The sequence below is a fragment of the Ambystoma mexicanum genome, chromosome 6p, assembly GCF_040938575.1.
Source record: "Ambystoma mexicanum isolate Mex_15411 chromosome 6p, UKY_AmexF1_1, whole genome shotgun sequence".
Taxonomy (NCBI): Eukaryota; Metazoa; Chordata; class Amphibia; order Caudata; family Ambystomatidae; genus Ambystoma; species Ambystoma mexicanum.
In genome coordinates, this window is record NC_090935.1 from 715,031,692 (window position 1) to 715,055,760 (window position 24,069).

Sequence of the window (24,069 nt, forward strand, 5' to 3'; positions counted from 1 at the left end):
CCATCATCAAATGTGATAGAAACACTAACCAAGCAAAAGGAGGAAGCATCGCTTTCATATTTAAAAATACTATCGATATTAGAGCTATTCCCAACCATCAAATCCCGTCCGCTGAAACATTATCGATTAAATTGCCTCTATCACCCAATCACACAGCAACAGTGCATCTTATCTATCGACCACCGGGACCCACTTCTACTTTCGCTAAGGACATTGTGTCACTTATCTCCGGTAATGCTAAACCTAACTCGCAAAGCATTATACTTGGAGATTTCAATCTTGGCTTCAAAGTCTCTTTGGATTCCAATGCCTCTGACTTAGCCAGTACATTATCTGATCTTGATTACACTCACCATATTCATGAGCCCACACACATCAAAGGTAGAAACCTCGATTGGCTTGTTGATCTAAACGGCAACATCAATCTAATATCTGTTTCACCCTGCTTTTGGTCAGATCACCACAAAATTACCTTCTCCATCAAAGCCACAACTAACTGCACTAGTCCAATCATTACCCCTGAAACCCACACTTGGAACAAGAAAGACATCACCACTGACAAACTCCTCCCATTTATTCTTCCCCTTCTCAACAACATACCCTCGTCCTCAGACCCCACAACTCTGGCGGATATTTACAACCACACAATCCTGAAAGCACTAAATACTATTGCTCCTTTAAAGTTGTGCAAACCTAAACCCCGACCCCACCTCAACTACTGGTTTACACCGCACCTACACAAGTTGCGCAAAGCTAAACGAAATGCTGAGGCACACTGGAAAAACTGCCCGTCTGTAGCCAATAAATGTTCATTGACCACAGCCTTGTCCAACTACAAAGAAGCCATTATCCTCGCCAAAAAAGATACTTATAATAAACGTATCACACAAGCTGAATCTAATAATAAAGAACTGTTCAAGATACTTAAAGAACTGGAATCTCCAATTGCCGCTACAGACAATTGTATTACAAATGCGCTATGGTGTACTAACATCCAGAAGGCTCTCCTCGATAAAATATGGATGCTGCAAACAAAAATTAACGCCAAAAAATGCAACCTACTTCTAGATCCGGAATCCAAACCAGCAGCGTACAACATCTCTACACCCGTGCTCTCGTGCAAACCATTTAGCTTTTCTCCCTTGTCAACATGGGAAGTGGAAAATATCATCAGGAAGCTTAAACCTTCCAACTGTCAAGGTGATTTATGCCCTGCACCTGTTATTAAAGCAGCTGCACACAATCTCGCTCCCTTCATCATCAACCTCATTAATGCTTCTTTCAAAACTGGAACGGTACCTGACAACCTAAAAGACGCTTGGGTCATCCCCCTAATCAAAAAACCCACACTTGACCCTGAGAACCCATCTAACTACAGGCCCATCACAACGGTGCCCTTCTTATTAAAAATACTAGACTGAGCTGCCTACCTGCAAATACAGGCTTATCTTGAAACTAACAAGCTTCTAGGACTCAGGCAATCGGGTTTCAGACCCAGACACGGTACGGAAACTGCTGTGATCGACCTTATAACACAAATCCAAGACATAAAAGATGAGGGTAAACTATCTCTCTTACTTCTACTTTACCCATCAGCAGCTTTTGATTAGGTCAGTCACCAAACTCTCTGCCACCACTTGAAAACAGCTGCACACTTCTGACTCATCCACATTATGGATTAGATCCTTCCTTGCTAACAGAACTATGAGGGTCTTCTCTCCAACAGCCTCTGCTGAACCTTCTCCAGTACTCTGTTGGGTGCCACAAGGCTCATGTGTCTCCCCTACGCTATACAATGTCTTTACGAAGCCTCTCTTCGACATACTTGATTAACTGGGTGTCACGTATACCAATTACGCTGACGACACCCAGATACTTGTTCCCATCACGGGAGACCATGAATACAAAATATAGCTCTCGATGAAATCTATTCAGTAATCCAAGCCTGGATAGCACAACATGGTCTTTGTTTAAACAACGAAAAACCAGAGTTGTTAATCCTTGGATCTCATGCCAGACTCAACAAGCTAGACCCTGCCTTCCAATCCTTCACTATCGATGGCAACACTATTAATGTCTCTAATAATACGAAAACTCTTGGTATCTACCTTGACGCCACACTATCCTTCTCTAGACAAACTAATGCTGTGGTAGCAGCCTCAGCATACACCTGTAAACTAATCACTGCATGCAGGCCGTTCCTCACGACAGCTAACTGTATCACGCTTGCCAGAACCCTAGTTATGTCTAAAATTGACCTTTGCAATGCCCTCTACTTAGGGATCTGCCAAAAAACATGAATAAGCTGCAAGTAACCCAGAACAATGCTATCAGGGCTGCACTTAACATCTCTAAAAAATCACACATATCAGACACCAGACGCAACTTGTTATGGCTGTCTGTCGAGCACAGAATCTCCTTGAAAACATTTGCTCGAGCCCACAAAATAAGAGCAAACCTTGCTCCATCCTCCCTCACCAGCAGACTTTCCTCACATACTGCCACAAGGCCACTTAGAGCTGGCCAAGTTCATACCATGGCTATCCCGAGATTCGAGCTCCAAAGCTCGGTGGCTCCAGTTTCCCTTTCTTGGCAGCCAAGCTATGGAACACGCTTCCTCCCTCCCTTAGATCAGAATCTTCCTTCCATTCATTTAAGAGTAATGCTAAACATTGGCTCCATGAACTTGACCTCACTGGACACCCACAAGTTTAGCTTCCTGACAGGAATCTATTTCCCCCACTGTACCTAGATCCGTCCGGCTCTCTCTCTGGCTTTTATTCTGACTCGCACTGTATTGCCTTACTCATTACTTGTATTGCCTGACTAGACCGTGTAACATCTGTATATACTGTATATGTTGTGTAACACTTGCTCTGCTAATCATGTAAATAATGTAACCTATGTAAATACTGTAAATGCTATGTAACACTTTGTTCTGCTAAACATGCGCCCAGATGCCCAGGACCAGGTGCGCTTCATAAATAAAATAAATACAAATACAAATTGGCAGGGCGGCTTCCTGGACTACCCCTTTGGCTTTCTGTAAGCACTACTGTTTGGACGCCGCCTCTGGGTCAGACGCAGTGTTTGGACTGGCGGTTCTAAGAAACCTGTTTTCTTAAGGAGGGTCTCATCTCCACCCTGGGGCTACATTCAGTTGTAACATTCAGTTGTAATCTCCAATACCGTATGGAGGAAAGGAAAAAGGGACGTAAGAGTAATTAATAGTTAGTCACTGTAGTGACTAACACCATACGTGCCACCATCCTCCCCCCTAATAATACTGGTGTCATTAGGCAATGTTAATATTGTCGACGCATCAATGGGGACTGAGGTGTAGCGCCGGTGGGCAGAGTTAGGGGAGCGCATGCTCCCAGGGCCGAGCCCCTGCGCACCTCTAAATGTACAGGAGAAGGTTTTTTCTGGTAAAAAGAGTTCTGTCTCCGGTCCCTGGCGAGGGACGCCCATCCTGTTTCGAGGAAAGCGGATTATGGACTAGGAGTACGTTAGTCACTACAGTGAGAAATGTTCTCAGTAAAGTACGTAAACTAATAAGATTTCCCAACATTTCCATTGGCATTTTGTGTTATGCTAATGGGAATAACATTGTGTTCATCCACCGTTCCAGGGGCATGAACGGGTGATAACAGCCTGGCAGCCCAAGTTACCGGGCCAAGTGAAGCAAGGGTGGATAACGAGGGCTCTGGACCATTGTCCCCTGTTCCATCCACTGCAATGGGGGATGAAGTCCATTAGCATCCCGGGTTCCCAAAGCGGGAACACAGGGTGCTAAATAAAAAAAGGATTTTTCTTCCTACACCGAGATGCTTACGGCGTTGCGCTGTAGGAAGGAAAATCTTTTTCCAAGATGGCCACCATGGAAAGGGAAGGCGGGACTCTGGACAGAGCCCCTCTTCCCTTTCCATGGCAGCCTGTAGAAGGCGAAGAGAGAACCCTATGACCATTTAACCACAAACGCCCTTTCAAACCTATCCCACTTTTGAATAACTTTACCACATAGCTGGTCCCAGGTGAACATGGCTACTTTAACCCCATTTATCGTCCCTCGTGGTAATGGCCAGTAGCCAGATTATCCGGGTCATGACCTTTGTCCGAGTCATGGCATAAGGTCATGACCCGGACAATCTGGCCACTGCCCATGGCCACAGGTATTTCACAATGTTTTTTACCTACGTTATTACACTTGTCAAAAAATAAAACACAGGCACATTTGCAAAACCACACTTGCCAATACTCCTTACACGAGTTTGCTGGAAATCCGCCCTTGTTTAATTTTTTCAAAAGTGTAAAAATGTATGTACATAAAATAGTCATATAACATAGCCCCCACTTGACAAAATCCATTCAGACTTTACACAAACATTCAAGGTTGGGTGTATAATCTTTCAGAAAACCTTTGTCCGCATTCGTCAAACGGCAACAACGTTGTAAGACATCTAAAAATGCTGAAACCCCCCTCTAATTTAGCCCCCTCTTGACCAAATCCCACCAAACTTTGCAAAAACATGTATATCTAGACTTAAAATTGTTCTACAAACTTTTGTGTCTATTCGTCAAGTGTCACCACATTTATAAAGCCTTAAATATATTTTGGGACCCCCCCCCCCGCCTTCTAATTTTGATCCCTCTATACAAAACAGCTCCACAGTTTCCAAAACAATTTAGAATCTGGTCTAGAATAAAATTACAAATATCATGCAGCTTCATTGAGTGGTGCCAAAGTTATAAGCCATACAAAAACTGCTTTTCACCAACCCTGTAATGCAGAAAAAGGCATCGATATTCCCGAACATCTGAAGTGTTCGTGAACATCATAGGACTGTATGTGACCATCTGGACTGTTCACGGACTTTGAGCATGAAAAACACCTGTTTATTGGTTTCTTACAGCCATATCCCATCGCATCCCATTCTCATCACCCTTCACCTCCCCAGAGATTGTTTGACAAGTGCAATGTTTTGTATGTTTTTACTGCGATGTTCGCAGAAAACGGCGGCTGTCCGCGAATCCAACATGGCGGTCATTTCCAAAAATCTGACGCACTTCTTGCTTTTCACCATCCAATCAATGAGCATGTCTGATGTCCGCGGACATCACACCTGCCTCTAGGCCAATCCAAATGCCCGTCCGCTGACTGAGCAGGGAAGTGAGTCTGCGGTCTGAACCCAGATAGCACTCATTTTGTTTTACCTACTTTTGGGGCGTTTTAAAAATAAATTCCAGACTGATTTACACCAAATTTACAAAAGCACGCTTTCTGGGCCAAGCCACCCAAAAAGTGCTCTTCCTATGGGTGGAGCAACTTGACCATAACTACAGGGCCACTACCGCAGGCCCTGTAAAATATATATATATTAATTAATGATATTGTCTAATCCTATATCGCTTTTGAAAATATATCATTACATCTCCGAAACTCGATATATCGCCCAGCCCTACTAGATAGCCAGATTAAGTGTTGTGGGAATCGGCCAGATAATCTGCTAATAGTCATCACACTAATACGTTGCTATAACATCAATAGATATTGATTGCAAAGCCATACTAATCCCAGTTCAGGAAATGTTGTACTACAATAAGATTTCATTGTTCTGATGAGTTCTTTATCTGCATTTTTTAGGAGCCTTACATGGAAGGAGTTAACCCATTCATTAAGAATAATAGACATCGAATGATCATGTTTTTAGATGAACTTGGGGTAAGTTATTTGCATCAATTTTAGAATAATCCATACTCCATAAATGGAAATAAAATACCTAAAAATGTAATTGTGTTGCGAAATAGAACAAAATATAAACCTAGAAAGAAAATTGTGAAGCAAGGGTGACTTCTTGGTCTCAAATATTTTTAATATGTTAACTAGTATTTTTCACACTTCAGAAATTCTGTTTCTAGTGGACCCCTTCCTTCCACGTATTCCTCATCTTTGATTTCAATGTATTGCTTTTCTCCTGCAGATTCCTCTTTAGATAGCTATCTATTCCAGCATCAGCTGCTTGGAAACTTTTCGACAGGGGGTGTAGTGCACCTCGACTGAGCTGTTGATCCGTCTTGTCTCGATGCATGGTCGTCATACATATACTATGTCACTACGCCCCTGTACCCCAGTTCCTTTTTCTGTACGCTGCTCGAGGAACAACTCTCACAAGAAATTTTCCCACTGAGAAATTCGTCACTGTTCGCGATTTCAAATGTATGTCTGCTCCCAAAGTGTTGGGCTTCAAACGCTGCAGGTACTGCAGTTCCTAGATTTCCATTGCGGACCCACCTAATGTCTGCATCTGGCACAGAGGACTGTGGTTCCTGTAGAAAAATGAATCCTAAATCACTGCGGGAGAGGGTTGCGAAACTTGCAGTAGGCCGGCCCCCATTGACGTCTTCGGCACGGTCGACCACCCAGTCATCGGAACCCGAGATGTAAGGACCTACTCCTGTAAAGGACAGGCATAGAAATAAAACCAAAAAGAGGTCGCACTTGCAGTGTCACTCCTCTTTCTCCCATAAGAAGTGGTGACATTGGTGTAGGCATGAGTCCGACTCGTCGGATGAGCCCCATAAGTCACTGGCGGGGTCTCCATCCAGGGCTGAGCGGGAGGCCTTTAAAGAGCAAATGCTTGACATGTTCCAAAAAGGCGGCTGTGGGTACGGGTGATCCGTCTAAGCAGCAGGCCTTGGTGGCTCCATTGGCGCCCAATGTCCCCGGCCCCAAGCTGGCGTCGTCGTCGTCAAAGCCTTCAGGCTCAGCACAGAGTAAAGTCAGTACTTCCTCGGCACCAGTGATCACTAGTGCGCCTCAGGCTTGAGGCGCCTTTTTGAAAGGGACCATCCGTGTTGGCAACCATTTCCAAAACGGTTGTATATTCCAAATTCGAGGACCGATATCTTCAACGCAATGACGACTAATTTCGATGACGACCTGATGTTGTGTGTCCTTGACCCTGCTTATGCAGGTATTGGAGGTAAATATAACGTTGCTGATCAGGCGGATTTAGTCACCTTGGCTGAGGGTCTACACGAGGCCAGTGGCCTGGACAGCTCTCTTGATTTGGAGACACAACAGGCTCACCTTTATGTTCATACTAATGAAATGAAACACACAACTTTATTCGACAGTTACAGCCATAAAAGCATAAAAATACAAAAAACTATTCATATAAAAAACACATAACACATCTGAAAATGCTTTGAATAGCACCAGATTAAAACTAATCATCACTTCTTTAAAATACATCAGTCACTTTTTAAGAACAGGTTATACAAGGTGGCAGGTCGCAACAACATAAAGTTTCAACAGATTTAAAAAAACTTAACAGGATTAATTAGGCAGCAGCAAGAGCAGGAGTATAGAGACTCACTTAATGTTGATCTTATTAGCCAAGCCCGGTGCAAACCATTTGAAACAAAAAATACAGCAGCCGGTCCTTGGCATTAGTGCAGAGCTCAAGGGCGACTTGCACTGACCTCACGTTCCTTAGTGTGAATAGTAGTAACCGGTATCGTAATCTGCGGTCATTATATCTAGCACAAAAGAAAATAAAATGCATGACAGATTAATCTGTGGCACCCAAGCTACACAAACAGGATTATTGGTTGAATTCCATTTTGCAGTGAAGGATGCTACTTTCAACGTATTGATACGCAGCTGTATATCTAATGAGCATGCGTACCCAGCCCTTACATTATCGAGGTATTCCTCAAATACATTCAATAGTTTACAGGTCATGTAAAGGTGTCCAGTACTCGATGCCGTGCAATCCTGCTTCATTCGATCGATTAGCACTTTGCAGGAAGCTATCCTAACATTAATCTTTGAGCTCAGGGTTATACTGTGTGGGCTCTCCCCACACAGTATAAAAAGTCTTGTGAGCTCTACATGTACAAACCTAAACCACGGAAGTGAGTGGGCCCCATTTAAGGACAGGAAATTGGTTAGCGCCAAACGATAAGGAGCTAAGTGCTCATTAGACCATATCCTTACCCAATAGAGAAGCTGCCTCGTAGATGGAGCACCAGCAATTGGGTGCAGGTAGCACTCCCATTGAATGGTGGCTATTGGAGCCCCCTTTGGCTGCATCAATAGTGCTCGTAGGAAGTCATTCTCTGCAACACTGAGTGAGGGTACCTTTTGATTGTCCCAGACCGCAGGGCCTGGGATCTATGGAGTTCCAGTGCAGGAGACACAGCTCTCCTGCCATGGGCAGTAAAGAACCTCTAGATTTCCCCACAGTATTGATCAATTGTTGCTGTTGCCTTGTGTTGATGGCTCTTTCAATGTGTTTTTTCGGCGAACCGAATACCTGAATGATCATACGTTGCAACTTGTTCCAAAATCTGGCCCTCACTTTCAATTCTCAGGGTAGTCCTCCTTGCAGTCTTGTGCCTGAATCCATTGCCTTCGATTTTTCGGTATTGATCAGCAATTTTAAGCTTTTGCATTGCTTGTTGAAGATATCAAAATTACGCTTGAGACCCATAGGTGAGGGCGACAGGATAACTGCAGCATCCGTGAAGAACAGCACAGGTAGCCTACCCTCACCAAACCTTGGAGGATCAAGACAACGGTTCACAAGTTCCCTTATAATCTCATTAATATATGATCTGATATGATTGGTTATTTATAATGTGCTTAATACCCAGAGGTTTCTAAGCGCAGACCCGGGGATCGAACCTGTGTTGCTCCGTGTGTCTTGCTTCCAAGGCGAGCACGTTGCCCCCAAACTATTCTCCTGAGACATGTTGAAGTGCAAGGGGGCCAGCACGCAACCCTGCTGTATGCCCTTTTCAACTGGCAATGGCTCACTTAGTCCCCCTCTTTTTCCCCCGCCATCTCATTGACGCTGTGTTACTGGCATACAGGCCATGAATGGTGTTTGAGGTATGCATAATGGCCCTTTCCTCTTCCTCAGGTGTTATTGGCACAGCATCTTCAACCCTAATAGGAAGGGCTTATATGGACTCACCCTTCCTTATTACAGGTGTGTCGCTACAATACAAGGCCCTAAAATGTTTGTGCCAGGAATCATAAGTAATCTGACACCTTAATGGTTTCGATGGGTTTGGGCCCTTCCCATTAATTAGCCTGCAAAAACCAGTGTCACCCGATCTTCACGCTAGGTTCAAATCATCCCAAAGGTCCTAATTATATGCAGACTTATTACTCTGCATTATTGCTTTATAGTTTGACCTCCAGGATCGCAGATGATGCTTGTGTACGGGGTTCGCCAAGTTCAGATAGTTCAATAGGCTGGCCTTTGGAGTCTTGCAATCTGCATCAAACCAGCTTTTAGACTTTAAAGCTTCTTGGCGAACTTTCTTAGGGGGATTGGTGACAAAGGGGTGAGTGGTACAAGCCAAGTTGTCATAAGCATCCAAAACACTCACAAGGTGAGTTCCATCCCCACAAATTAGGAGGAGAAGAGGTTCAATGGCAGCATAGAGGCTAGATTTATTTACCACAAAGCGCTTGTCAATGCTATAACTTGAGTTATGTAAATATTAACCCTCTAACTAAAGGTTGACCATTGGTTATTTCTCTAATGAACATGCAGTGGGCGATTTTGATGATTTGGACCCTATGCCCAGGGTAACCAACAAGGAATTTAAGTACAATGGATTCACAACCACACTGCGCATACACGTGGAATATTGTAATGAAAGTGAAAACAGCCGACACATGTTTCAACTACAAGCTCTTCTTCCAGGCTAATATATACATGTCAAATATCAGACATTAATGTACATAACAAATAAATATGAAAAGTCAAAATTGTTTGAATGCACCAGAAACAAAAATCGGGGCATATAGGTGCAGGTAATGATGTAAGGTTGACCAATAATTAAATCGATTTTTATCATTCATGAGTTGACGTCAACAGTCACCAAAGTCACCAACAATCCATAGCAGGGAGAAAAAAAGATATTTAACACGCGGTAAGGGTACACATAATTCATTGTTCATTGATAAAATAACTGTTTTTAGTCCACCTTTCAAGGTGCAACTAACGTTAAGAGTGGGACTCCACCATGTAAACCAATAAAAAATAGTTTGCCATATTTATAGTACCCAAGTGGGTGAGACCAGAGCCAAGACATCATAAAGCATGCTCAATCATGCAGTGAAAATCCCATATCTATGAAGATCCAGCTTATTGTATAGATTAGGGTGCACTTAGATAAATCTACAGTGAGCCATTGTTTGTGACTTGTTAGGGAACAGCATGATCAATTATCATGTCTGCCTACCTTGACTGTGTTCTGGTCTCCCACTTGTGGGAAATTAAAGTGTACTAAATGAAAAAACAGAAGCTTTCAATCAATTAAATGCTCCCAAACACTTACTTATAGGGAACCCTGTATAAACCCTCTCTGATTGGCATTCCGGTTTTCAGTAAATTATATTGGCCGCAATTGCGTAGCTCTCAACTCTGTTGGGAATTAGAGAAAACAAAAGAAAAAAGGAAGGGCAATGTTAAAAGTAACCCTTTACTTTGGGATAGGGATAATAAGGACCATCAGTCAGACCGCTGTTCCAACTAAAATCTTTCAATATACATAGTTTCCCATTAGTGAGGCTCTGGGTCACAAGATCAAGCCTTGGCTCTGATGTACCCCACATAGACATTAAAAAAACACAATTTCTTTTTTTTGTGTATAATATTTGGCAAACCTTTCAATGTATGAACATCTACATGACAATAATTGCATATAGCTACCCACCACGTAGATCTGCATTGAAGTCTTTGTTAGTGCAACAATATTATGCACTGAAGATACAGCAAGGAGCAGGGCAGACAGTTTTACGTACAAGATTCAATGAAATGTTTTTAAAACCCAATGTATGGACATTGTTACAGTATAATTTCATTGTGCACAGTGTCTCTTGCTAACTTTAATTCCTGACAGACCTGGATCTCTGATTGGATATATGCAGATACATAGTCACAAGAACATCTGCGTCGATGTCGATACGCTGTCCTCGAGGGCCTCCGTCGAGCTGACATCACAGGATGTTATAAGAAGGACGCACGACGCCCATAGCCTCAGTTCCGTTTTTTCCGCGAACGTGTTTGCTTCGGAGATCTAGAGTTTTAATGCTTTGATTCCATCTGTGCAATTTGGTCAATTTACCATGGTTTCTTTACCATGCTCCTCCATGATAGAATTTCCCTCATTACCAACAGAATTTGTATCTCCTTTTCTGCCATCAAACACCCGCCTCCGGAGGGTATAGCTGAGGGGGTGGAGGGGTTAGCTGTTTACCATCACGTCCGAATACAGGGAAGGTGTACAAGAAAGTTCAGGGACACCTTGATTTATTTCTTTAACAGCATCATCCCTGCCCTGTGTTTCATAGATCCCCACAGTTAGTATGATTACGGAGCATTGTTCAATGAGCAGTTTGTCCTTCATTTCAATTGTTTTCAAGCCAGACCTCTGTCAGTTACCGGTCTTCATCTAGGGCTCTAAGCACGGCCAGCCCCTTTTCCGTTATCATTAATTTTCCACTCCTTAGTTTGGACATAGTTTAGCTCGCCTCCACAATTACCCTTTTGTTTTTTGCAATTAGGTGATAGCGGTTGAGCGATTTGACAAATCAAAGAAGAGCAAGAACACTTTCCACTCCACTTGCAGTCTGTGCCGCGCTCTGGACAGATGGTTAAGTAGCCAGTGTGAACTCTGGGAGAAAGAAACTCCTCCCAGCAGCACAGCAACAGAGGAAAGACCAGCAAGACCACTTTCCACTCCACTTGCAGTCCGCTGTGCAATAAAACAGTACATCAAAAGTCAGTATGGGGGAAAAAACAATGTCATGAGGAAAGAAAATGTTCTTTAAGGCGGATTCGAGACAGAGGGTTAGAAGACAAGAGCCAGTGGGAGCGCATTCCGATGGAGAGAGGCTAAAAGTAAAGGAGTAGAAGTGGGATTAGGCACAGGAGGGCGAGGGACACTAAGATGAAAGAGGGATGTGAGCGCAGAGAGCGGGACGGGGAGTAGAAAAGCAGCACAGATGAGGAGGAGAAATATTATATATAGATTTGAAAACCAGACATAGAAAATGTTATTTTAGTCTGGTGTGAAAAGGGAGCCACACAGAGATGAAAGGGCAGGGGAGATATAATCTCAGACAGAGAAAACAATAGACAAAATGATGAATTGTAGATAGAGTAGAGCGGGGAAAAGTGGAGACCAACAATCAGGGAGGAAAAATCGAAGAGTCAAGAGAAAATGAAAGAAGAAATTAGAAGTTTGGTAGCATTAAAGTTGAGATAAGGACGCTCTTTGCAAATATTAAAGAGGTGGACTCTACAGAAACAAGAGAGAGAGGCGATAGAAGAAAAGGAAAGAGAAGAGTCAAAGTAAATGCCAAGATTACAAGCAGTAGACGAGATAGGTAAGAAACATGGAGGAAAAGAAATGGAAACCATGGGTTGGGGTGGGGATAGAGGAGTCGGGGAACACAATAGCATGGGTCTGGGCAGAGAAAGATAGGAGTTGAGTGTCATCAGCGTAGACGTAGTGGGAAAGACCAAAAGAAGAGATGATGACAGCAAGTGGTTTAATGTGTAAAGCGAGAAAAGGATGGGTCCAAGTACAGAGCCTTGAGGGACACAGTGAGAGAGGGGAAAAGAAGAAGAAACATTACCTGCCCAGGAAACCGAGCAGTTGCAATCAGCCAGGTAGGATGCGAACCAGGCTAGTACAGAACCTGAAAAGCCCAAGGAGGACAGAGAAGATGGAAGATAATTATCAACAGTGTTAAAGACTCCTGACAAATCAACGAGAATTAGAAGAGAAGATTGTTTGGCATAGCACTCGGAAAGAAGAGAATTAGATACAGAGAGAAAAGCAGGCTGGGAGCGATGAGGGCGAAAGCCAGGTTGAAAATAGGAAAGTAGTGAGTTATAGGAGATAGAAGATGAGATGAGTACAAAGCACACCCAAGAAGCTTCAAAAGATAAAGAAAGGAGGGAAATTGGGCAGTAGCTAGAGAGAAGAGAGAAGTGTTCAACTATTATTTTTCAAGAATGGGAAGGATAGTGAAACAGTGAAAGGAGAGGGGAACAGTGTCGTGAGAAGAGGTACTAAACAGAGCAGTAAGAAAGGGAAGCAGGGAGGATAGACTTTGAGAATACGATAGATGGAAGAGGGTCTAGAGGGGCCGAGGTAGGACGACTGTATCAGAGTCAGAAAGAGGTATGAAGGGGACAGAGAGGCCAAATGTGAAGGCAATGAAGGGGAAGGGCAAGAAGAGGACGAAATACTGTAGCGTGCAGGAGAAGGTGGGGATAGAATGTGAGATAGTGTTTGGAAGAGACGCAGAGGATGTGAAGAGTAGGAATGGAGAAGGTCAGAAAAGTAAGACTTTTTGGCAGAAAGAAGAGCAGGCAGAGCCTAGAGAGAGAAAAAGGATAGCAGAGTCTGGGTCCACACCAGATCTGCACCGACGACGTTCAGCACGAAGGAGACCACACCGCTGGGAGCAAAGTTGGGGAGTCAGCTAAAGTTGGGAGGGTTCTGGGTAGGACGGAACCAAGTAGCAGGGTATAGAGAATCCAGAGATGTGGATAGAGAGGAACAGAGGGAGGAAATGGCAGATTCAGCTGAAAGAGAGGCAAGGGGAAAGGGTGAGATGAGTAGTATGAGGGAATCTGAAAGGCCATGAGCATCTGAACAGGGAGCCAGAAGATGAGAGAATGGAAAAAACAAACTCTATGAAAAAGCAAGCGACAAGGTGGAAACATGAAATAAACCACTTAACATAGGTGGTGTAGGCGCCAACGCGAGTGGAAGTCCACCGATATCGTGCCAAAGAATGGAAACCTTGCAGGGAGGGAACTATCGGATGTAAAAAGTAGGGAGCAGTGCTCCTGCTTGAGAACGTCTGGTTTTGCCCTGGATGTCCAGGAAGAGCTCCTGGATGTTAAATTTGACAGCAACAAACCGGTTCGGTACGAAGCCCGATGAAACTCTGCAGAAATTCCCGGCTTCAAAGACTACTGAGCACTCGCTGCCACTGGAAGGTCCAACAGCAACAACTGCTAACCTGCGGGCAGGAACAGCGGTTTTCTCCCTTTCACCTCTTATACTTACAGAAGATGTCTAGCTTCCTCGGGGAAGCAGTTGCAATGCCTCCCCAACATGGACCGGTGTAGAGGTGCCCGTAGAGGAGGCGTTTCTGCCTCCACTGTGCCCTCTGCTGCCAAAAATGCAAAACATCTTTGAATTAGACTTAACAATCCCACACCTGTGGGAGGCAAGGTACCCCAATTCGGAAAGGAATTGGTACGTATCACATCCGATGACTGGGCCTTGCAGATGTTTCACCAACGATACAGTCTTCTTTTTCCTCATCGCTGTCCAGACCATACAACGAATGATCGGTGCTCACCTCTGGATCCTCTCCAATTGGAGGAGATCCTCCTGCTTCAGGCAAAAGGGGCCGCGGACCCAGTACCCTGCGTGGAATGAGGCAAGTACTGTTATGCAATCTATTCCTATTGTCTGATGCCAAATGATGAGGGGCCTCCATCTGATCTTGGATCTCAGGCTTTTGAACTTGTACCTACACAATGACAAGTTCAAGATGGTCATCCTAGCTCAGATCTTTCAAGCTTTGGACCTGGATTAGTATGACTCCTTCATCTCCAGGATGCATACTTCCATGTGCCAATCCACGGGAAACCCAGGAAGTACCTATGATTCAAGGTGGGAAGCTTCCACTACCAATTCAAAGTCCTGCCATTCTGCCTTCCTTCAGCAGTCATGGTCCTCAGCTAGCTGTTGGCAGTGGTTGCAACTTGCCTTAAAAGGGATGGCATCCATGCATTTCCTGATCTGAAAGACTGGCTCTTCTGAGCCCGCTCCCCGTACCAGACGTCCGCACACCTGTATCATATGTGCAGCTTGTTGCATAGCTTGGGGCTTCTCTCTGAAAGTGTCAGGTTTTGCCATCCCAGTCCCATTGCTTCATCGTTTCGTCTTGGATACTCACCTGGACCATGCCTTTCCACCCGAGGACAGTATGGCGAACATCAAAGATGGTGCGTGTCTTCCATCCACAGGTAAAGGTTCCTGCCTCAGCTTTTCTGCGCTTGCAAGTTCTTATGGCCTCCTGCATACTTGTAGTACCTGAGGCTCAGCTATGCATGCAGTCACGCCAGTGGGGGTCTCAGTTGCCAGTGGTCTGTTTCAGAAATGCATTTCGGATCATCGTCGGGTCTCTGCGAGGGTACCCAGAGAGGTCGAATAGTGGTCCAACAGAGAAAATTTCCTGAAGAGTGCATTGTTTCCACAACCCTGTCCCCAACTGAGTCTTAATGACGGACAAGTCCCTAAAAGGCTGGGGCACTCACTTACACAAATTGATGGTGAGTAAACTGTGGTCTCCATCGGAGTCCCGGGAACACATACATTTGCTACAGTTGCAGGCGATCAGGCTGGCCCTGGTCGACTTTCTTCCTTCTGTATGAGGCAAGACTGTTCCTTTTCATGGGCAACGCAGTCACCATCCACTACCCCAACAAATGAGTCAGTGTGGAATCCTTGACTCTGTACAGAGAAGCTATGCGATTGTGGTTCAGGCAGACGTCGAAGTGGATGGGAGCGGTGCTCCCATGCTTTTTATTTTTAAGTTTCACTGTTCCTATACTTTTATTTGAAAAATAAACCGTTCTGGAATGGTTTTGTTTTAAAATAAAAGTGTAGGAAGAAGTTGAAGCTTGCACGTCAGTGCGCTGCACTGCACATTCCCATAAATAGCAGGTGTGCTTGTTTCAGTGTTTCGATTGTGTGTGGGAGGTGGCGCAGTGATGGCATTTGTGGGGAGCGGGGCAGATCAGCAGGGAACATAGTTCGACTACTTCTTTTCGTACTTTTCGACCACTGGGTTCAGGGCTCTGGGGAACACTGTTTCTGATGGTGGCTCATCTGGACGGCAAGGAGAATGTTGGCACATGCCCCGAGTAGGCAGGCTTCGTCCTCCCATGAGTGGGAATTTTGCCAGGAAGTCCTGAATGATGTTATCTCATTGGACTCCTCAAACATCATGTTTTCCATTGTGAACAGGAAGTGCAGATGGTTCTGCTCCTGCGAGTTTCCTTGATAGGGTGCTCTCGGGGACCCTCTAATGATCGAGTGGGACTTCGACCGGCTGTATGATTTATCTCTGATCCCTGTCATCCCGTAGGTTCTCAGGAGGCTACGCCTGTTCGGTTCCACGATGATCACTCTAGTCTGGGCCTTGGAGAATGTGGTACCTGGAGTTGCTAGATATGGCTATCTGCCCTTCCTAGCCCCTCCTGCAAAGACCGGACCTTCAATGTATTGCAGTCACCTGCAGATTCCTCATCTTGATCATCCCCTCGGCGTCAACGGCTTAGAAACATTCGATAGGGGGCGTAGTGCAACTAAAATTCATCTCCTCGGCCATGCCACTCCAGATGTCCGTAATCATACTTACCTCTGCTCCTTTTTACCATGTGCACAGCATTCTGTTTATCTTCAATTTCAACTGCGTCAGAATGTCTGGGTCAAAGCCTCCTGATTCAAACGCTGCAGGGACCGCAACTCGATGTGCCTCACAGACCCACACGATATCTGCATGTGGTGACAGAGCAATGTGGTTCCAGTTAGTCTATGAACCTGAAGGCAAGAGCACGCTTGGCAAAACTGGCGTTAGGGAGGCCCCATCGAAGATGCTAGCTAGATCGGCTACAAAGTCCACAAGTTCAGATTCCAAGCAGCCTACTCAAAAAGATGAAAGACTGGGAGGGTAGGCTAATCAAAAATACAGTTGCAATCGTGCAGTGAGTCCCACCACTCTGCTCTTCCTTGTCTTCTCATGAAAGGAAGCGCAGGCACGACTCCGACTTGTTAAGTGAAAAGGGGCAAGTCATACCTTTCTAAGGGGGCTTAGTGGGAGGAATTTTAAAACCAAATGATGCAGATCTTTGAGAAAACCATGGCAGGTGCAGCTTTGGTTTCAACACAGCCATCAGTTAAGGCACCAAACACACACGGTTTGTCCAGCAAGAAGGTAGCAAAAAAGGTCTGAACACCCTCGACCAATGCAAAAGTCACTTTGGTGGCAACGACTTCGGCAGCAGCGTTGACAGTCTGTATCGTACTCCCTCCCTCAGTGTCGAGTCGGATGCATGACCGAGGCTAGAGTCCAAGTCAGACTTTTTTTTAGTCCATTCAGACAATATTCAGTGAAGGAGACCCCGCTCCTTTTGGGTTGGAGCCCTTAATAGGAACAGACGTGGACTAGCTTGCCCGTTTTCATGGCCAACCAGGCAGAATTTCTCAAGTTGGCAGAGTTTCTGCATGATGCAAGTGCACTAGACATGTCCCCACGACCTAGAGATGCAGCAGGTGTCCTCATACACACATCGAAGCTCCCAGTACTGCAAGGTGGTCTAGAAAGTGGTCATCGTCCCCCGGCTCCCCATCTAAGCCACTCCAGCAGTACGAATTAAATTGCATATTGGACAAGGAGCCACAATTAGAAAGGTCCTTGCCTTTTTTTTTGTTTTGTACCGATTACATCGAGGGATGCAATCACAGTGGAAGGCGCTATAACTCAGAAGTATCTCATCGCAAAGTAAAATGAAAAATCTTAATATTATACATTCTTCTATGGACTTCAGTTGCTATAATGCTAAAAGTACTGGGACGAGGAAGAGGAGCTCAGAGCAACGAGGACTACGAATTGTCAATACCCAAAGTTGCAGTCTACTTGTCATTCAAAGCACCTGAGCGGGATATTTAAAACCCAGGATGAGACCCAGTTGGGGAATTAAGGGAATGATGGAAACGAAAGAAACGAAGGTGAAGCAGAGGAAGAATGTCTGTATGGGGAAGGCTGTAGCCATCTGAAGTAGAGGAGCAGCCCTGTAGAGAAGTCTGCTTGTAGGAGACACACCGAAGGGTGAAAGTAAGCAGAACTGCAGATTATGTGCAGCAGAAAGTGGTGTACTAAAAAGAAGCCCAGCTGAGGCGAAGTGCCCCATAGCAGCGTGAGGCCGACAAACGAAGCTGCAGAAGATCAACTGAGCTGCCAAAGCTCCAAAAGACCGCTGCACAATTTACAAGAGGCTTGTGGGAGCAGAAGAAAAAGCAGGCCGAATGCTGCAGGGCCGCTGCAAAGTCTGACTGCCAGAGGGAGCCGCCGCAGAGAACCAGTGAGTTGGCAGAGAGTGAATGCTGACCCCGGGGCGCTCCGTAAACGAACACTGTCACCCGATGATAATTTTGAATACCAAACAATTGAAAATGTGAAGCAAAGCTTTACTGAATGCCGAATCGCTAAAGAAAATGAATTTAAGTGGCAAAGAAGAAAGTTCTTATATAAAGGACTACAAGAGGGGAAAATTAATAACCAACATTACCCACAGCCAAGAGGCTGTCAAGACTTTAGGAAAACTTCCAGTGGGGAAAGCCTTTAGCCAATACTACCCACAGCCAAGAAACTATGGGCATCCCATATCAAGACAACCACTGGAAAAAGCTCATAACCAGCATTACGATCAGCCAAGAAGTTGTGCATTTTTTAAAAGAAAACAACCAAAGCATAAACCCCCTTTTCAGAGAGATTCTTTTGGGAAAGCTTGTATCTTACATTGCCAGCAGCCAAGTGACAGTGAAACTATACTAAGGCGACAAGGGTACAACTCTTCATTTTGGGGATTTCAATGTAACCCAAACTATCAGTCAAAAGGTTATCTAGAAATCAAGGAGAGACCCTTTGAGAAAGATTCTTCTATGTTTCATTCTATGTTTAGGGAAATCTGGAACAGAAGATGTCAAGAGGCTATGAGAAAAAGCAGTCATTGGTCAAACCTTCCAAGAGAGATTGATGTGGAGGATCTTGAAATCAATACTACCACCAAGTTTGAAGTTAGTTGTAGGAGTTATCTTCCTGGTAGGCGAGTATACCAGGCCAGGGCTTATAGTGAGTGGTTAGTCCTGGCAGGTGAGTGGACCAGCAAAGACGATGGTGGTTTGTTATCTTTGTGACAGAATGATAAGTGGAAAGAACCTTTGTTGAATTGAGAGAATTCATGTAGCGTATCATTTGTTTGAAAATCAGTGGTATCACTGAAACAAGTTGCCTTTTGCTATCCTGACAAAAGGGTTTTATTTCAAGAAGAATCGTTGAGAGTGCTATCTTGACAGGAAGTTTCTTTGAAGAAAGTTTAAAAGGGTCACAGAACATTTATATACAATTTTGAACCTGCTGTTTGGAGTAGAAATGCAATCATCCTTCAAGGGGTATATTGTTTAAGACATTGGCCCTCATTATAAGTTTGCCGGTCTGGAAACAACGGTACAGGTAAGCTTACTGGCACGTTGTTTCCGGACTGGCAAACTAGGATTCTGCTGGTGGGTGCTGTTCTGCCCACCAGGTCTGACGCTGGCGGGCGGAACGGCACCCGCCAGCTGTCTTTCACGGAAGCACTGGAACCGTTAATGGTGGCTCCCTTTTGAGCCTTTGCATTCATGGTGCATTGGGCATCTGGCCACCCTCTGATTTCAGGCTCAGACCCCTGCATACCCGCACTGTCTCCTGGCAACCCTTGCACTTGGGTCTGTATCTGCAACTTTACAGTCCCCTTACCTGCACTTATTGGCAACCGTTTTCTGCGCTAAATTCTTTCACTTGCCACCTGCTGGCCGTACTACGTGTTATTTTGATCACGTGTTCAGCACTTTCCACGCCTCCCCTGTCCCTTGCACTTTTCCCCCCTTCCCTCTCCCCTGCACTTGCGCATTCTCAATGTCACTGGGCCTAGTAAGATCGTTGTTTTTGTCCTCCCTTGTACTCCTTCCTTCCCTCGTCGCGCCTTGAAACACTTGTGTATGGGCACAATATAAATAAAATATCATTCATGTTCAATATGTTTTCTCACATTTTTAGTGGCCATCATGTCAGCCAGTCGGTTCAGCGAGCTGCAAGCCTTCGTTTCTTCATTTGTTTCGGGGGAAAGTTACCCTGAAAGTGCAACCTGGGTTTCTGCCCAACGTGGTATCAGAATTTCACCTGTTCCAGGCCATTGACATTCCTGTATTTTACCCGCCACTTCACCCCCTTCAAGGAGGAGCAGCAGTTCTACAGGCTAGACCTGACGGATATATGTGATTTCTTTGAAAATATTTCACCTAATGGAGATTTCACCTGGTCTATTTCACTGAAAAACGAAATCTACTTTTAGGACCTCTGTTAAGCCGAAACTCGTAGACGAAGACCCTGGATTCATACTTTTTTCCATGAAGTTGAAAATGTGTAAACAATGTACAATTGGTACACAACAATATCAAAATATTGAAGAATTTTGGTTACCTGTATGAAAAATAATGGCTTCATTCATGCAATTGGTTTAGTAATAGACAATTCTATATGATTTTAAAGTTTATTTCGTTGTTGATGATTGCTTATGTTATGTCTGCTTGTGGTACGTAAGAGTGGTGTGAAAGTAGTAGATGTGTGTTGATGAATGGTTGGTCAAAAGTGTCATAATTGCATTGCGATTAGGAATACAAATGTTTTTTCGTTGTTAGGCGAATTATTTGTTCAATTTGAATTGTTTGTTGGTTTTTGGATCACAATATACACAAAAATAAAGTATTGTTTGCTATATGTCCATTGAAAGATTTCTTTGGTTTAAAAGTTTGTTATACATGGCCAGAGGGCATTGCACTTCTTTCTTTGCATATTATTGACCTATTTTAGGTTTTTTAGTGCCCTAGCCTCTTTTGAAGCTTTTGCTCGCACCCCCCTTTTTTTGTCCAAAGCTACCACAATGCAAAGAAAGAACTACCTCTGGGCATCAGAGCCCACTCCACTAGAGGGGTGGCTGCCTCTTCAGCCCTGCAAAGGGGAGTACTGATGAGGGACATTTGCCTTTTAATAAACACTACTGCCTGGATGTGGCCCGTGGAACTGATGCTCGATTTGGTGGAGGGGATTTGCAAAATGTCCTCCTAAGAGATTTCATCCCACCTCCTTCACAGATACTGCTTTGGGTAGTCTATCTGATGAGGAATCTGTGGGAGAAAGACAATCCAATGAAGGAGAAATTACTTACCGTAAAGTTCTTTCTATAGATTATTCTCCTGCAGATTCCTCATCACCCTCACATCCGTTCCACTATGATATGGCATTTGTAACACGCCTATACACAAGTGTTTCAAGGCGCAACGAGGCAAGGAAGGGGGAACAGAGGGAGGACAGAGACAACGATCTTACTAGGCCAAGTGACATTGAAATCGCACAAGTGCAGGGGAGGGGGAAAGTGCCTGGGGAAAAGGGAGGGGGCAGTGATGTGCATGGGATCAAAATAATAACAAGAAGTGTGGCCAGCACGTGCCGGGTACAAGGGTAAGTGCAGACAGCAGGTGTCCAAAAGTGCAGGTAGGGGGGACTGTAGGGTTACGGATACAGACCAAAGTGCAAGGGTTGCCGGGAGGCAGTGCATGTGTGCAACTGGGCGGGTAGGGACCTGGGCCCAAAATCGGAGGGTAGCCAGGTGACCAGTGCACAATCCGACAGGAAATCAGCAGGGAGAGGAAGTGAGAAGGCAGAAGCAAATAGGAAGGTCTTGAGGTGCTTCTGGAACCGGAGATGGTTCTCCTCGAGTTTGAGAGGCAGGGAGGCTGTTCCAGAGGAAGGGCCCGGCTGAAGAAAGATATCTACCACCAACTCGTTGCTTGGAGAAGCGACTGACCCTAAGGGAGTTGGAGGAGCGAACAGCTTGAGTAGTAAGGTATTTACGAAGAGAGAGTTAGACATATCAAGTCCCCAGGAGGCCTTGTGAAAAATGCCTGCAGGAAGTGGCTACTTCTCTCTTGGGAGGAAGAGGTGAGCTCTTGTTTGGAGGGCTACCTTCCACTTTTTGTTTGGTGCTGCATTCTTTTTGCGGTCCCGTTTTCCTCGCACAAAAAAAAATTAGATTTTCTTTTTTTTGTATGAGTTGCAGCTGCTTCAGCCGGATCATTTAGACTTCCTGTGCAGCAGCTGAGCTCAGGAGGGGGCGGGGGGACTGAGGTACAGGGGGGTGTAGTGACGCAGTATATGTACCACAACCAATATCATGTCCGAAGCCAATGACTGAGGCAAGACTGATCAACGGCCGAGTCGAGGTGCACTAACGTCCCATGTTATAAGGTTTTCCGAGCAGCTGATGCTGGAATGGATATCTATCGGATGAGGAATCTGCGGCAGAAAAATCCATAAAAAGAACATTACGAATAGTAATTTTTCCTTTCGGGTGGCTCATTTTTTGTATACTTTGCTGGTGCTCAGGCAGGCAGGCAGGCTGGTGCCAAACAGGACCTATCCTCATAGGTTGGTATTTGCATTTCTGAATTATATCATAGGTCGTATGGCTTGTTATACCAGAGTGCTTGCTTCATCATGTTGTAGGCATCTGTCGAGCAGCTATGTGGGCTTACTTGCATGTGTTCATCAAGCATTATTCCCTGGATTTTTCATCTGGTCAGGATGCCTGCTTATGTCAGGTGCAGCTCTAGAGTTTCTTGAAGTAGGGAATAGTTTATCGCTCTCCTCCGAGTTCTGTACACGGACGACGACTGCTCTGTCTCTCCGCCGCCAAGGGCTTCTCCCCGGACGAAGTGGGGTCGTTCCATGCTATGGTCGCCAGGGCGTCTAAGCTCTTTCAACTGACGCCAGAAGAGACCAAGAAGGAATGTTCCCTAGATCAACGACGGGAAGCCAACAGGAAGACCATTCGAGGGGATTGGGTCCTCCGACGTATTCCATATCTATGACAGTAATCACCACACCTGTCCTGCTTTGGAAATTCTTTCGGTGTCTGTGTCCTGCGTCAATGACGTCGATACGCTGTCCTCGAGGGCCTCGGTTGAGCCGACATCACCGGATGTTATAAGTAGAACGCACAACGCCTGTAGCCTCAGTTCTGTTTTTCTGCGAACATATTCGCTTCGGAGATCTCGGCGCGCTTCGATTCTACTGAATCCTGTTCTTTCGGTTCTTCGAACCTGTTTCTTCATTGCTATGGTATGTCGTCTTCGGCTTCTTCCACCCCGCGGTCCGGGTTTAAGAAGTGTCGAATGTGCGGGTCCAAGATGTTGCTGACGGATACGCATAATGCTTGCCTCGGCAAGGACCATGATACGGACGACTGTGTCGACTGCCAATCGCTCACATCGAAGGCCTTGCGGGAGCGTAAGAAGAAACTGTCAGTCGGTAAGGTGGCCAAGTCCCGGAAGTCGCGTTCCGCTGGTCTTTCAACAGATGATTCGAGCAGCGACTCTCTGCATCGTCGTCGTGAGTCCGGGGGTTCTCGGTCTGGGAGTCGGTCCCGCCATTCCTCTGCCTCTTCGCGGCACTCCAGGAAGTGCTGTCACAGGTCGCCTTTCCCATCCTCTTCCGAGGACTCTGCCCGTCGGCGGGTTGCTTGTCACAACAAGCATTCCACTCTTGAGGAATGGGATTCCTTCCGAAAGGAGATGTTGGCGATTTTTCAATCGCAGGGCTCTGGTCCGTCCACGCCGTCTGAGGACGCCGGTCGTGGCCGTGCTAGAGACACCGCTCGTATGCCTTCGGGCTCGAGCAGTCGTCACGACGCACTCGAGACCGCGAGGACCTGTGAAGTCTTCGCGAGAACCTGTGAAGGAAGACATCGACGCCAGCGGCGCCGAGGTAGTCGGCGGACTCTCTCGAGGCCCCGCCTCCGAGGAAGTCGTCAACACCATCGGCACCCAGGCTGTTGAGAGACACACTCGGGGCTCCGCCCTTGAGGCCTGTGTTGACACTGTCGAAGCTGTCTGCGCTGCCCTCGACGCCGATTCCGTTGACGCCTTTCGAGGCAGCCTTGTCAGAGGTACCCCGTGGCACAGTGGCAGCCCCCCCCCCTCCCGAAAGGCGCTGGCCAAGGCTAACATGTGTCTGTGCCTTTTTCTGTCCCCTCCTACCAGCCTCTGGATTATATTTCTGAGGTGGATGAGGGGTCTGAGGAAGGTAAAGTTCCTGCAGGGCTTCCTGATGACATTGTTTCTGGTCAT

General features: G+C 45.6%; 1 protein-coding gene across 3 annotated transcripts in view; it reads left to right on the top strand.

Annotated features, from left to right (window-relative positions):
* Positions 1–24,069, top strand: part of RASA1 (RAS p21 protein activator 1) — a 1,760,251-nt gene that overhangs the window by 1,680,003 nt on the left and 56,179 nt on the right. For 2 of the 3 annotated variants that reach the window (XM_069627585.1, XM_069627584.1), the window contains one exon: positions 5,645–5,722. The exons of the other annotated variant lie outside the window; for it this stretch is intronic. In XM_069627585.1, coding sequence (XP_069483686.1) covers positions 5,645–5,722 — 78 coding nt within the window. The remainder of the gene's footprint in view (positions 1–5,644; positions 5,723–24,069) is intronic. 3 annotated transcript variants of the gene reach the window in all.